The sequence below is a fragment of the Metschnikowia bicuspidata genome (assembly GCF_001664035.1).
Source record: "Metschnikowia bicuspidata var. bicuspidata NRRL YB-4993 chromosome Unknown METBIscaffold_1, whole genome shotgun sequence".
Lineage (NCBI taxonomy): Eukaryota > Fungi > Ascomycota > Pichiomycetes > Serinales > Metschnikowiaceae > Metschnikowia > Metschnikowia bicuspidata.
Genome location: NW_017387731.1, coordinates 1421174 through 1436171, shown reverse-complemented (window position 1 = coordinate 1436171; position 14998 = coordinate 1421174). Strand labels below are relative to the sequence as shown.

At 47.7% G+C, this 14998-nt stretch overlaps 5 protein-coding genes across 5 annotated transcripts in view; 2 read left to right on the top strand and 3 right to left on the bottom strand.

Moving 5' to 3' along the window:
* Nucleotides 1-257: 257 nt before the first annotated feature.
* CAT2 (carnitine O-acetyltransferase) lies at nucleotides 258-2120 on the bottom strand (the record flags this gene model as incomplete). Its single annotated transcript, XM_018858488.1, has 1 exon — nucleotides 258-2120. One exon carries the CDS (start codon nucleotides 2118-2120, stop codon nucleotides 258-260), a length of 1863 nt encoding a protein of 620 aa, XP_018713585.1.
* Nucleotides 2121-2221: 101 nt separating this feature from the next.
* METBIDRAFT_99025 (uncharacterized protein) lies at nucleotides 2222-2863 on the bottom strand. The gene has a single exon (XM_018859483.1). The coding sequence runs from the start codon at nucleotides 2699-2701 to the stop codon at nucleotides 2324-2326; it is 378 nt and encodes a 125-aa protein (XP_018713584.1). The 5' UTR covers nucleotides 2702-2863; the 3' UTR covers nucleotides 2222-2323.
* A 1589-nt stretch (nucleotides 2864-4452) lies between these two features.
* Nucleotides 4453-6034, bottom strand: METBIDRAFT_29636 (uncharacterized protein). Its single transcript, XM_018855451.1, has one exon. The coding sequence runs from the start codon at nucleotides 5906-5908 to the stop codon at nucleotides 4775-4777; it is 1134 nt and encodes a 377-aa protein (XP_018713583.1). The 5' UTR covers nucleotides 5909-6034; the 3' UTR covers nucleotides 4453-4774.
* A 2755-nt stretch (nucleotides 6035-8789) lies between these two features.
* On the top strand, nucleotides 8790-10629 carry HSX11 (Hsx11p). Its single transcript, XM_018855450.1, has one exon. The coding sequence runs from the start codon at nucleotides 8916-8918 to the stop codon at nucleotides 10389-10391; it is 1476 nt and encodes a 491-aa protein (XP_018713582.1). The 5' UTR covers nucleotides 8790-8915; the 3' UTR covers nucleotides 10392-10629.
* Nucleotides 10630-13148: 2519 nt separating this feature from the next.
* Nucleotides 13149-14998, top strand: part of METBIDRAFT_9412 (uncharacterized protein) — a gene marked incomplete at both ends in the record, with an annotated part of 4951 nt that continues 3101 nt past the window's right edge. Inside the window, 2 exons of the mRNA XM_018859383.1 lie at nucleotides 13149-13348; nucleotides 13431-14911. Of these exons, the coding sequence (XP_018713581.1) occupies nucleotides 13149-13348; nucleotides 13431-14911 (1681 nt within the window). The remainder of the gene's footprint in view (nucleotides 13349-13430; nucleotides 14912-14998) is intronic.

Genomic DNA, 14998 nt, shown 5'->3' with positions numbered 1-14998 from the left:
AATGGGAAAACACCCGTGCATCCTCGGAGCAATGCCTAGAGACGTAGACCAGTCGAGACTCAATTCTGGCTGAAGCTGATGTGGACTTCTTGAAAGTATTGTCGTTGATGTTTTCTTATTCGTCAATCTACTTTTTTATCTATGGGTAATATATTGCACGACATGTTGGCGCAGCCTCTGTATAAACTTCAGGACCTGGAAGACGGCTACTGCGTCTCATTTCCCTTCATGTAGAAGAGGCATAGGTGTGAGCATGTCTAGAGCTTGGCCTTTGGTGCGAGCTGCGTCGACAACACCTGCTTCATTTCATTGGCAGCTTCCACCAAGTAGTACTTCAAGTGGGCGGAGTTCAAGCCGTAGCCCTTCTTGCTGGAAATGTTCACGTGCAACCATTCGGAGTTGACCAAGTACGCCAAGCCGAAACCCTCGTCAATAACCTGTGACCAGCCCCAGCTCTGGAAGTGCTCGGAGGGCACCTGCGACGTAGAGACATACCATGTAGAAGAGTGCTTGAACACGGGATCCTTGAAAATCTCCGGCACGTCCTCACCCTCGCTCAACATCTGCAGCAAGCCGAAAAGATGGCGATCAACGCCTTTTCCGTCTGCAGCCTCGCCCAAATACTTCACGTGCTGCTTGCAAGCGGCATTGAAGGCAGCAATCTTGGCCTCGTTCAGAACCAGGTCGTTCGTGAAAGTCTCGACAAAGGCCTTTGACTCGTTCGACACAACACGCCCAGTCTCAGTCCGGCCCTTTAAGTACTTTCTCGTGGCGGCAGACTCGTACGTTGGGCGCACCACGCCCGTCAACTTGTAGTAAGCCAATTGCATCAACATCTGCACATATGCGTCAGGCGAGACCTTGAACTGCTTGATCAAGTTCTTGCCGTACCCGTAGTACTGGAAGACTTCATGGTCAAGCGCAGCAATAGTGGCGTTGAACTTCTCCTTGGCGTTCTTGATGTCGGTTTTGGCCTGCATGGAAAGGTCGAAGGGCAACAACGAGGGCCCCTGGGGCACGGCCTCTGCTGGAGCAGCGCCCAGGGCGGTGATCTCGGCGACAAACGACGCAGGGTCCTCCGCGGCGATCTGCTGCAAAATACGGTTGTTCAACTGCACGGTGGGCGTGGCGTCCATGCGGGAGTGCTCGCCCAAGAAGCCCGAGTTGCCGTTTTTCGACACGAAGAACTCGAGCGGCTTGTCGAACCAGCGGTTCTGGCCGTCGCCGTGCCAGCAGTTGCGCGACTTTTCCTCAATGGTGACCGGGTAGTTGTCGTCAAGGCAAATGACAAACGAGGACGCGAAGATCGACTCGAGCGACGCGGCGTTGACAGGCGACTTGACGAGGTGCTCGTACGCGGACAAATACTCGTCCCTGTTCAAAGACGTGAGCGCGCCCACGCCCTCGCCACGAGGAACACGTGGGTTGACGGCCGTGGTCAAGTGGAGCAACTGGTGGTAGATGGCGGCCTTGGACAAGGGCTGGCCATCCGCGCCGTGGTGAAACACCTTGTAGAAGTTGTTGTTCAAGGCCACGACAAAGTAGCGGTGGTCCTTGCCGCTGTATGTCTTGGTGATGTCGCTGCCTGCGGCCGGCACACGCGAGTTGTTGAACATGAAGCGGAACGCGTTCATGCAGTAAGGGTTGCCCTTGATGACCTCGGGGTCCAATGTCTCGGTCTCCACGTCGAGCAAGAACTGCGTGGTGTAGTACGCGAGCAAGCTGGCCTTGTACAACTGGTTCTTGCCGAGGGGGTTGTTCACGTCCTTGTGGCTGAAGAAGTACGACACGTAGGGCACCACGGGGTCCCGGTACGACATGTACGCGTAGTCGTCCCAGAACTCGGCCAACCAATTGTCTTTGCCGGCGGCAAACGCCTCGAGCCGCTGCTGCAACGCTTCGCCCTTGCCGCCCGGCCGGGCGAACTCGGCCACCACGGCTTTTGTGGACACAAGCTGGGATTCACTGAGGTACGGCTCCACTGTTTTGATGTACTTCGCGCACGTGTCTGCGAGTGGGGGCACGGGCAAGTGGGGGAGCGCGCCCTGATATTTGAACAAGTCGCCCCTGGCGGCTGAGGAAGAAAATGTTCTGGTCATTCTGGCCACAGACTTGAGCATTGGGAAAGTCGCGAGCCAATAAATACAAGACGGCTAGAGAGGGTCCGGGAATTGGGTGCTTCCACGGATTCGGGATCAAGACAATTCACGGATTCGGGATTCGGACGATCGAAAACCAAAAAATGGAAGGGCTCGAAAAGGGTCGTCGGGCAGTCTGGGACGAATTCAGGAATTCTGTGTTCTGAGAATTCGGGAACCAAAACCTAGAAGTGCGAACCTAAAAAAAAAACGTATATCTGGTTGAGAATCCACGCTTGAGAAAAAAGTGCTGCAAAAATCTGGGGGTGCCAGAACGCTCTTATATAAGAGTGTGGGGGAAACGTCCAGCCTATGAAGTCCGGGGCCATTGCGCGAAATGTGGGGGCCGGATGCGCGGCCCGGACCTCGGCACTTTTTTTTTTCGGACTTGGCCGAATTGCTCGGACGTCTAGAATATCGGACTTTTGCAGATCGGGATTTTGGCACGATTCGGAATTCTGTGGGATTCGGGGTTTTTTTTGATTCCCAGTTATCTGCGTTTTCTGAGCCCTTTGTTTATTGCGTCCGGCGCCCGTTGGTTTGCATCTCCCTTGCGTGGGCATTCTCCTCCCTTCTGCCGAGGATCGTTGTGGAGGCGCCAGGCTGGTCACGTGCGGGTGCTCGTATCTCGAGATAGGCCCAGGGCAGTCTGGAAGGCCCACGTCCCATATTAGCGTTGGCCCGTAAAAAAAGCTCTTGGCATTTCGGCGCAGATAAGATAGCTCCTGCACAATTGGAAGTAGAGTGGCCGTTTTCTACTTGGCCACATATGTTGAAAGTGCCGGGCACTGTAATACAGGAGAGCTAAGAAATATTGCGAACAATTAATACACGGTGCGAGAAGCCTATTGGCACATGGCTGTTCAGCATCAGGGCGGCGGGATTATATGCATGGTATCGTCAGTGTACATCCTGAGTATATAGGGCTGTACTGCGTGGAAACAGAACAGAAGCTTTTGATGGTCAGTAGAATCCGTACCATCAAATCAGAATCGCCTGATCGTCGGGCGATAATGTGCCTGTTCAGAATGAGCAGGTTGTGCCTCGCGCTGCCATTTCGGGGTTGCCACGAACAGTGTGTAGCTGGCTAGAGGTGGCACATGGTGTATTGGCGAAAAATCATATCTTGTTGCTTTGGGAAAATGGGCTGTGGGATAATAAGCTGGGTTCCCACGGCAAGATCACGTGAGGCGCCGTCATCGAACTGCCCACCTGAGTAGCTTTTATCAACCGAAGTCGATGGGGGCTTCAATCCTGAGGATTATCAATATTCCTGTCATGTGCTTCTGCTCTCCCTGGCCACTTAATATGATTTTCTCTGTGCCATACCCCAATTAATGAGGTCAAGATAACGCTCTTTTTCAACAACTGCTTCTCCGTAATTAAAGTATAGTAGCGACTCATGCTCGCCTAAAATGTACAAACAGTACTTATAGTATAACACTTGCATAGCCAAGATTCTGGACGGCCGTAGAATTGTGGATATGTGCTTTTTGGGTGACTCTTCAAAGCTGACATGAGATGCGCATGCCTATGATTTCCTTGTGAAAGTCAAAGTCCACAGTGGTTCTGGCTATTCAGCTGTATAGTGAAGTTCGGACTATTGAATCGAGACCTCAGCTGTTGTTTGAGCTTGGGGTCAGCTTAATACAACTTCTGTATGACCGTGAGAGTAATTTAGACGAGGGCAGCCCCATTTTTGGTCTTCGCTTCTTCTCGCTCCGGAGAAAAGTCATATTTGTGCTAATCTCTAGAATAAAGCATCGGTGTTCTTTGATCTGGCTATCTGAATATGTCTTATGTGGTCCATGATAAGTCGTATGTCCTCGAATCAAACTCTGGTTGACCCCGTTCTTCGAAGCTTCTGAACAATTTTGACAACCCCATGGGTTGTATGTAATTACCTTTCATCAGTGGCATTGCGTGGTTTTTCCCCACCAGAAACAGCACCATTTTTGTCGCAGCAGTTCTCTTCAAAAACGGAGTCACGGACAATGGTAAGGCACTGGTGCCTGAATCTTCAAGCATGTGATGGAAGTCCCGCAGTAATCAAGAGCAAAATCCAAGTCAGAACCATGCCTGTGAATTGTCAAAATCAAAATAGTAGCATGGATGAACACCTACTTCCTAGACCCGGCTTTTCCTCGACTATGTCCGAGGATCATGACGCAGAAGTGTGTTGAAATCCTTTTCAAAGATAATCGGAAATTTCAATTGCACAAGAAGATGCAGATGGTCATTCCAAGAGATGTAAGGCTTTTGTTTGCACACTCGTCAATGTCTCGTACATGGAAAAACCACATGTGAGTGATGCCTAAAGTCTGTCTTAATTGAGCATACATGACGTAACTGATATATATGACGTGATGCCAACTTGCTGTATATTCGTTACTCTCAGCTCAACTAACAAGAGATATACAACGTAGCACAGGCCAGTAAAGCTTTATACAGACCAGCCCACAACAAAAGGCAGTGCAAAGCAATAAACTCTTACAAAAGACGCTGAGGACGCTGGCAAAATTATAAGCACCACCGCCATATCCTATACCATCTGGAACCCACGCAAACCAAGCCCCAGCCCATCCTCTCTAAACACACCGCACAACTCCACGCAACCGCAACCTATCCAAAAATAATCACACGAACTCCGAGCGAGCCTTCTCAAGCATGAACGTCTTGGCCTTACCGTAGTGCACCGCAAAGTTCGGAAGCGAGATGCCGAACACCATGCCCACTCCACCATCACGCGAAATGGGCACCATCATAGTATGTGTCACCGGCTGATACTCCAGCCCTTCTTTTGCAGTCTTGGCGCCAGGCAAAAACTCCGGGTTCTGCACGTCCCGGAGCAAGTTCTGGATCGTGGCCCGGAAAAGCCCGGCCTGGCGCATCTTGAGATCCACGAGACTTTTCGAGCTTCCCGAAACGATATCTCCCAAAGCTACCACGCTGCGCTGGCCCTTGACAAGCAAGTGGTCGTCGGTCACCACATAGCCCTTGCCATCTTTGACGGCCGAGGGGAGAAATTCCGAGTATGGCCGCACAATGTACGACTCCAAAACAAGGTCGTGCTCACGTGACTGGCCGTTGGCTAGCGCCACTGTAGACTTGCCCCCCGCTGTCCCCGAGACGGACTGCACCTGCACGCCATTCACAAGCTCGACGCCCAAGGCTCCGAGCTTTTTCAGGGCCTTCCCAGAAAGCTTGGCCGCAGCACCGGCCAACGGCCCCAGGCCGCCGGTGTAGAGCGTGACCTTTGCCTTTTTGAACACGTGCGCAATTTCGCCTGCAACTTCCGTCCCGGTGGGGCCCCCGCCCACCACGGCCACGGACAGAGCGTTTTTGAGGGCCTTGTTTGCAGCCACGATGGCTTTGTGTGCGTCCTCATGATTCGTGTTCACTTTGTACCCCGCCCACTTGGCCTCTGTGCCGGAGGCCACCACGAGAATGTCGTATGGGAGCGTTTTGTGTCCGCCGGCCATCAACTGGACCGAAACCTCGCGCTTATCGAAGTCCACAGCCGTGGCCAGACCACGTAAAAACGTGGCTTTTCCACGTGAGTGCTTCTGCACGGCCTCCGAAACAGGCACAGTAGTCTCTGAAAACTTATCTGGCTCAGAGAGCAAACGGGGCGACGCCACATTGAAATAGGCGTGAGAATTAGGGGCCACAAGCGTGGCATCGATGCTTGTAGATCCGGCTGTTTTGAAGATGGTGGCGAGCGCATTGAGCCCGGCGAACGAGCCGCCAATTATAACGATTTTGGGCATTTCCAGAAGTGTACTGCTTGTCTTGAAGGTAAATAGGTGAGTGTTGGAGAAGACTGGCCGTTGGAGCACACTTATATAGTAGGAGATCAATGACCCTGCGCATCTCTCGGAGCACGGCTCTTGTTTCTGTCAGCCCGCAGAAATACGAACCTGCATGCGGTGCGCGGAGGTGGAGCCGATTACTAAGTCTTGACAAAGAATTAGTCATGGCCGGCACAAAACTCTTTTTTTTTTACAAGGGCGGGTTTTTCGTGGTCCTTTGAGGCTACATCGAGTAGTTATCCGCGACACATCCAAAAGACGCCCAGGGCTTTCAGTAATGGGCGATTGTCCACGCGTTCAACCATTTTGACTAATGAAGCTCCACGTGGCCCGTAGAAAAGTAGAAATGATGGGGCTTCTTGTACTTGAATGTTGTTTCCTTGTTTTCTTGTGAGAAGGTGTTTTGCCGTAAGGTGGTGCATGAGACTGTGGGATCTGTATACGTGGTGTGAGCTTTTTAACACATCTGGTTACCGGCCGAAAGGTGTTATGATCACTGGAACGGCCGGAAAAATAACGCATCTGCAACCATGGCAAAATCCATGACAAATATTTCATTTGCACTCGTGGCTATCACGAGCAGCGATAAAGCTGAGACATTGCGCACTGAATTAGATACCGAACCAAGTGAAAAATCTTACGCTGTTCAAATATATACTTGAAAGAACTACATGTACTGCTTGCAAACGCCGATTGAGTCAAGTCATCGAGACACATGCGAGCCATTGCAGCTGATTGACGCAAATCCTACGTGCGACTTAAAAAGCTGTAGAAACATGCTGAAAAAAATGACAATAAAATAACAAATTAACGCATTTTTTAGCTTCACGCTTTTTTTAGCTATACGCGCTTTTTTTCCTCCCTAATATTTTGCAGTAGACATTGTATTATCTGTTTTTGGGGTACCTTCGTATTCTTATAAACTTCTCTCGGATTCAGTCAGATTAGATAGTGCTCTTCGGTTTTAAAGTTTGGTGACAAAGACTTCTCTATTTTTTGATGTTTCGAGTCGTACGTGAACGGCTTCAGACAACGCCGTTTTATTTCGACCCTGATATTTGGGATATCCAAACTTCAATATAACGCTTGCGTTTTTTTTGGCTTTGATTCTCGATCAGGTAATCTTTGCTCTGGTTTGAATTCTCGCTCAGCGAAAACTCTCTTCTCAAAGTCATATGAATGGGTGCCACTCTGTCATACTTCTAGCACAATATGAGAAGAGTGAGGTGTTTATTTGGCATGCGCTCATAAATATCACGGATAATATAGACATCTTTAAAATTCACTCAAACCCGCAACTACATATAGCTCAGTGCAATTAAAGATATCTGAATTGTGTCACTACAGGCCGGACCGACGATCAATAGTCAATACAAAACAAAATTATCCGATCACTTTGGTTGGAAGCACTATACAAACGGTGGTTGTTTCTATATATTTATCTGAATAACTAAGCACAATTACTGAATACAGAAATATTCAAAGATACACAGATATTATCAGGATTTCAGCGACTTATATTTTACTTCGTGCGACTCCACTTATAGCGGAAAATACTTGAATATGCTCAATTTAATAGTGCCACTGGAAGGACGAACACTACTCTTGAAATCAGGACTAGAAGATTCGGGAAGAACTGATATTCCATGGTCCAAGAAGATCGAGAACGATGTGAGCGGTTCCAAAGGGTGGACAAGGCTGCCTGTACCAAAATGTACAAATCCATGCTTTCTTGGGAAAATGGGCCTTTAAAGCATACGCAAGTTTGATCCTATGAGCTATTAAGCCAGCCCCAGTATTTCAAACCGTGTACTACCACTACCTGAGTAGTTAGAAACCCCCAAGGATCAAGTTCGTTTGCCACTGGAGAATCACTTCAAGTCACGCGGCCGTACCCCTATGTACCACTATATGTGTAGGAAAACGATATGATTCTTGATTTCCGGGGCTTTTTGCTTTTTTAAATAGCTGAGAGAAAGCCTGATCAAGTCTTTGTATTCCAAAAGTAAAGCGGTCATTTGTATTTTCGACCAGAATATTTTCTTGCGGTTCATATTTTCCGTAGGTTTAGTCATTGCTTGCTAATTTTTAGAAAAATAGCCAGACGTGAGCTCGAACTGAAATAGTTGTTATCATTCCCAAAAATCCAGAAGTCTCCGAATTGAAAATTTCTACAGCAATAAAGCTCAAATGATAGCTTTTGAGCCAGGATATGGACTTTTTCATGACTCTGGCTTTGCATGTTGTCGTGGGCTCCAGCACACTGGAACAGACCATCATCGACCGATTCCTGAGCCAAATAATGTGTTCACCCATGATTCCCATCCAAGTAACTTTACTGATGTTTTCCGTTTGTGGTCCAGGAAGCACAATGTCTCCATTGAGCCGTGCTTTCTGTTTCAGCAATCAATAGCTTCATAGAGGGGAGAACATTGAAAATTCCAGAGACTGGCTTTTGTCAGCCCACACGTGACACAGTATGCAAGATCCCAAAATTACCGAAAACTGGTGGTGAGCCACGCGCATCGACCACTGTCAAATCCTACACATATGGTGCCAAATACTTACAGCGAACCTTAAGCGTATGCCTCATGTGGCAATCCACTTCTGCGAGGGTAAAAACTTTTAAATCATCAAACATGAAGACGTCCAAAGAGTCCGTGGATCCCGAAGGAACAAAATGGACCCGAAGATTTCAGAACACACCCTAGTAATAAACACCCTAGTAATGAACACCATAGTAATGAACACCCTAGTAATGAACACCCTACAGCCTGCGCGCGCGAAAAAAAAAAAGTACACCAAGGAACAGCGGCATGGGTCTGGATCAACCACTCTTCTTTTCGAGGCGATTCAAGGGACGCGTATCACAAACAATCTCTGCCATTGATCCTGAGGCGTTTTGCTCCCATATACCCCAGCATCTCTTGATGATCATCTAAGCACACAAGAGATCGTGCCAACCATGTTCGCCGTGGTGCTCGCCTATATATTCTTACTATGGTACGCGGTTATGCTCACGGCCGCGCTTTGTGGTTTTTACAGCATCTACGCAAATTTCGACGCGCCGCCCGACCCGCCACTTCCGCAGGCGCATGGCCCTGAATTGCATGGTTCCGCATCATGTGACCCCGACTCATGTGACCCCATATTGCAGGACCCAGAAGCTGCCGCGGCTAGTGCAGTGCTTGAGCCCGTGACGATTATACGTCCCGTAAAGGGCCTCGATCCAGAGCTCACATCGTGTCTCGAGCTGTCGTTTCTACAGAGCTACCCCGCAAACAAGCTCCAGATCATTTTTTGCGTGGCGGACGCGCACGACCCGGCCATTCCCGTGTTGCAAGGCTTGTTGGCCAAGTACCCACACATCGACGCACAGATCTTGGTGCTGGCGCCCGACGGCGACCACTTCGGCCCCAATCCCAAGGTCAACAACTTGGCCAAGGGCTTCCTCGCCGCGGCGCACGACCTAGTGTGGATCATGGACCTGAACGTGTGGGCCTCGCAGCATCTCTTGGCGAATTCTGCCGCCGCCATGGCCCACAATACCAACTGCGGCACGCGCCTCGGGAAAACGGGGCGCCGGGTCAAATTGGTGCACCACGTGCCGCTCGCCTTGGCTCTTGGGCGCAAACCCATGGGCACGGGCAGCCTCTTGGACGAGATGTTCCTCTTCACCTCGCACCTGAAGTTCTACGTAAGCTTGAACAACTTGTCTATCGCGCCCTGTGTCAACGGCAAATCCAACTTGTATCGTCGCTCGGACTTGGACTTTGCTGTGCTGCAGATACCGCTCCGGCACTCTCCGTTCTTCTGTGACCCTCATGTGGTGCTGGATGCTCGCCAGGTTTCGCGCAAAGGTCCTGGCCACGCCATGGAGTTTTTTGCCAAGTACATTGGCGAGGACAACATGATTGCCATTGCTCTCTGGGAGTTCTGCGCGGGCAGAACGGCGCTTACGGGCGACATAGTCATTCAGCCGCTAGCGGCGCAGAACCCGGCGTCATCTGTGCGCGAGTACTGTAACCGGAGGGTGCGTTGGCTTCGGGTGCGTAAGTATATGGTGCTCGCCGCCACGCTCGTTGAACCCACAACCGAGTCACTTGTTTGTGGCCTTATGGGCACATACGCCCTTTCAAAGCTCTTTTGGGGACGTTTGTTTAGCCTCGAATTTTTTGCTTTTCATATGGCGTGTTGGTTCGTTTGTGACTACACACAGTATCATATCTGGGCTCAAAATATCACTGCCACTCTTCACGGGCCTCTGTGGTTACGGGGCATTGACCCGTCTTTGCGGTCCAAATGGCAATGGCTCAAAATTTGGATCATGAGGGAGTTACTTGCTTTGCCCATATGGCTCGCCGCAATGGTGGGCCATGAAATCGAGTGGAGGGGAAAGCCCTTTATGATCAAGAAAGACCTATCCGTAGAGGAGTTGTAGACTTGGCTGTGATGCTATAGACTTATGTGAGAAAAAACGCGCTGAGATTTATATTGGGTACGCTTTTTGGTCTTAATGTTTGGGAATCCTTGGTACCGTCTGCACATGTATACATATATATCCATAATGACCGCTGCATCTTGTATTATGTTGCTGAATGTCTGACTTTGTTAGATCTTTCGACAGGCAGTACCTTAGGCGCGCAAGACATTGGTTCCTAGCATGCGCCCTTTGCTTGAACTACGCGTTCATACTTTCTCATTAAATCATGATTAATCTTTTGTGCTATTGTTAATTGGTTTTTTTCCAGTACACAACAGATTTGGGTGATTGAAATTTTTGGCAAAAAGTACACCAATAGCCGCACATAGCACCAGTCTTTCCTGACTAGATCAATGCTTTTCATCTCATCTAGTCTATTGCTTTAGAAATAGATTGCCCGAAAAATCACAGACGAAAGTCACATTGTCTGTGCAGAAAGAGCAAGAAAAAAGTAAAATCAAGCGGAGTTGCGTATTGTATGCATTGATTTCCGAATTGGGTTCGTAGCTGCTGAATAGGTTCCGAAAGAAGAACTGAAGAAAAAGAAGAAATAAAAATAAAGTAGCTTTCTCGGCTAAACTTTCAGTCTTGGCACTGGCAAGAAACTACCAAACACTTCGACTTGGATGGATGGCAACAATTGACCCTAGTGTCAAAGCTACTTGTTGTCTTCTCGCTTAAATTTTTTTAGTTACCCACTATCCCATTTCTACCCGTACAGCTCGATGTTTCAAGCATCAGAATGGCTCTTTATTGCATTCTTGAATTTTTATTTGTTCCCCTCTTGATGTCCGTCACCAAGCGAGGACTTGGCATGTTGTTTGTACAGTCTACATGCACGGCACGTCTCTCGTGCCCTCCATTCGTCCACATAGCAACAAGTGGCGCTATTGACTCGAAGAGCATGTTTCATTTGAAAATGCATTCGATGCTTTCAGCAATTTACTGAGCTTATTTGTTTTCACATAGGAATTTAGCGGGGCGGCTTTGACATTGAAAATTTGAAAAAGAAACAAGCAACATCCCTTTTGAACCTCTGTGCTATCTCGTTTCTATGTTAAAACCGAGTAAACAATGCAAGTCCCCGCTCTCAAATTAACAGTGTTGCATTTCCCGAATACATTGCATTCGTGGTATGTTGTTGGAGACGCCATTTGTGAGAGCACATATGGTATACGTGGACTTAGTTTGTACGTCTATTCAATACAGTTTCATGCATCAAATGGATAGAGTTCTTGTCTTACCAACACGCGTTGAAAGACACTCTGCAATTATTGGTAGTCTTGGAAAGGTGATGTAGTACACATGCGACTTGCCAAGTTCTTCTTCAGTGATGAAAATCATTCTTTTCGAACATTCATCCAGGATTCTAAAGAGCAAGATACATAATTCAGAAAAAAAAAGCAAGTTGCGAAAGCGGCTCAAATGTTGGGGCTGAAAATAAAGATTATGGGCCACTCGATAATCGTTTCACATGTATATGCACACCGTATGTACTGGAAAGCATCATGCACACAAGATGAACATTCCTCCAATTGCACTGTTCTTTTCGGCAGTCAACTAAGAAACTATTCATTTCAAATAATTTCATGACTCATTAAGCGACCAACTGCGTTATTATTGTTTCACCTAACATCCGCGGCTGTTGTCTCGCGGAACCTCGGATATTCTATCCGATACCGTACAGTCCTACGCCTTCGAGAAACGGAACAGAAACATCCATCGCGGAAACACTCACAAATACGAATAGGCGTGCATACAAGCAAAAAGGCATCGAACGCTAAGCATTACATCAGACAACTTACCTTCAGATATGCCAAACTAGGAACATTTCCAAGAAATGATAACATCCAGCATTCGAGAAAGTCAATACAAATAAGACCATCAATGTTGTGTGTGCTTATGTATTTACCGGCAAAAAGTACGCCTCGAGACACTATTTGGGATGCAATGAACCGACTTATTCCGGCCTTCCCCGATTAGTCGAAATAATTTTTACTTTGTCTCGAGGGTACACGCCTCTGTTTTTTTCATCACTGCACGCCCAAAGTCAAGGCAAGATTCTGATATCATGCTTGGTGCAGTAAAAGATCGTCATGTCCCAATTCGATGGGCCATGTACGCCTCAGACTGAAATCAATGTATCGGCAATCATTGCAAAATCACGACATTGACGATAGTGACCATTCCCACAAAAAGAATCTGTTTTAGATATAGTGTTGACCATTCATCATTAACTTGCGCTGAACATTTTTAGACCGAGTCTGGACCCGAGGCAATGGTGTTTACGTAAGAGAATTAATTCAAGTCTGCATATAATATTCGCCAATGTGTACTCTGCCGACAGATTAACGCAAGAATACAAACGCGAACTTTTTTTGGACCCAGCTTTCGTAAACAATGTAGAAATATTCCTCCGCGAGTGAGCGAACAAAACGCTTCTTAAAATTACTTTCTTTTGTAAAGCTGAGTGTTACCGCCAGCTAAATTGAAAAAAAAGTTAAGAGGACAATCTTCTCGCCCTTCATTGCGGCGGTTTTTTAAAATGAGGAAATCTCAATTGTTAGTGATATCACACTTATGCGTTTGAAAAAACAGACCCCTCAAAACAGAGATTTCGTATACGCATTAATGTATACGTCACCAGGCTCGCAACTACGACGAGAACAGTGCACTTGGAGATAGCGACATTTTTGTGCGAAACCGAGTTGACCAATGCCAGAAGGGGACGAATACTCGCTGCTGACATACACGATGTTGGATACGCCCTCGTGCATATATGCGGCCGGAATGGGATGTATTTTTTTCGGCTATGGTGGGCAGTCGAGGTCTAGCGCTGCTAATCCGGACTTAACATGCACACAAATACATACGAATGGCCGAATACAATTGACCAAAGCGGAAAGACAACAAAGGTGAAACTAGTTTGAGCCCCTATTTGGCTCGCTTTCTGGTTTATCTCACCGCAGTATGTGCCTTGTGTTCTTCCACCTATAGTTTCGATCAAATTCCGGAAGCCTTATTTTCAATCAGCAGGAACTTAATAAAGAGGATCTCCCAAATCTGTTCAGATCTTTTGAGAGTATCAGAATATAGATTGATATACAATTTGAATTGTGGTTTCTTGAATGTGCTCGCGTCGGACGGCATTTTGTTGGAATGTGTGAATCTCGTCAATGTACTTGCATCCGTGTCTATACCGGACGCAAACTCTCCGCGGTCGCCTAAGCAGGATCTTGCATTTCAGAAGGCGTATGCATACTGCATGGCTCTTACCGAGAGCTTTTGCACATTGAGCATCCCGGCACGGAACTCTTTCTACGAACAACTTGGAAAATTTATTTCCACTGAATCCCACTATAAATTCAAACATTGCCGCTATCTCCAAGAGAAATTTCTTAATCAGTACGCGCGCATGCTTCACCTATTTCTCTACTTTGCCGCTTCTCTAGTGGGTGTCGTTTCCGCGACTTCTGGATGCACCCCTACTGAGGTAGGCGCTGAAGGTTTTGACGCCAGATTCTACACTTATGGGCTTAGAGATAACAAAGGCTGGGACGAAGACTTCTTTAGCTCCACCTACAAGACCACTCTTTTGAAAACTGTAACGGGTGTCACAAGCATCAATTTCCAGTACTCGGATCAACCTGACAGGGTCTTATTGCGCAACACCATTTATGGATACGACACGACCATTTCTAACTACACGCTCGAATTGAGCGGTTTTTACAAAGCCGCAGAATCAGGTACTTACTCTTTCAAATTGGCTGCAGACAATGGTGCTTCTTTGCAATTTGGTTCCGGTCAATCATGCTGTAATGATGCTTCTGGTAGTGTGAGTGGTGATTTCAATATTAATACTTTGGGCCCATACGGAGGTGGAGGAAACACGGCGGTTAATGTTAACACCGCCTCTTTCACTCTTACCAAAGGCATTTACTATCCGGTCAAAATCGTCATGTTTAACTGGCTGGGAAATACGGGTATTGACTTGCAAGTAACTGACCCCTCTGGAGACACGATTACGGATTTTGGATCCCAGGTTTTCCAGGCCACATTCGCTAACAGCAAATGTTACACTACTGTGACTTCGGTTTGGTCCAAGACTTTTACTTCCACGACCACTGAGACCGGAAAGCTGACAGATACTGTTGTGGTAGAGGTCCCAAAAAAGACCACCACGATCACTAGCACTTGGACCAACAGTTTTGAGTCAACTACCACTGCTATTGGTAAACTGACTGACACTGTTATTGTCGAGGTTCCTCACGTGACAACCACTGTGACTAGCATCTGGAACAAAAACTACGCCACCACTACCACTGCTACTGGTAAGCTGACTGACACTGTTATTGTTGAGATTCCACACGAGACTGTCACTGTTACTAGCACTTGGACTGAGAACTATGCTACGACTTCTACTGTGACTGGTTCCTTGACTGACACTGTTGTTGTGGATGTGCCAAAGACTACTGTGGGTAAGCACACGACTACCGTCACCTCTCGTTGTCCAGGAAAGACCAGAACGACTTCCACTGCCACTGGATCTTTGACTGACACTGTTG

Coding starts and splice junctions, on each gene's coding strand:
- METBIDRAFT_99025 (XM_018859483.1), bottom strand. CDS start 2,701: ATGCCCACGCAAGGGAGATGCAAACCAACGGGCGCCGGACGCAATAAA.
- METBIDRAFT_29636 (XM_018855451.1), bottom strand. CDS start 5,908: ATGCCCAAAATCGTTATAATTGGCGGCTCGTTCGCCGGGCTCAATGCG.
- HSX11 (XM_018855450.1), top strand. CDS start 8,916: ATGTTCGCCGTGGTGCTCGCCTATATATTCTTACTATGGTACGCGGTT.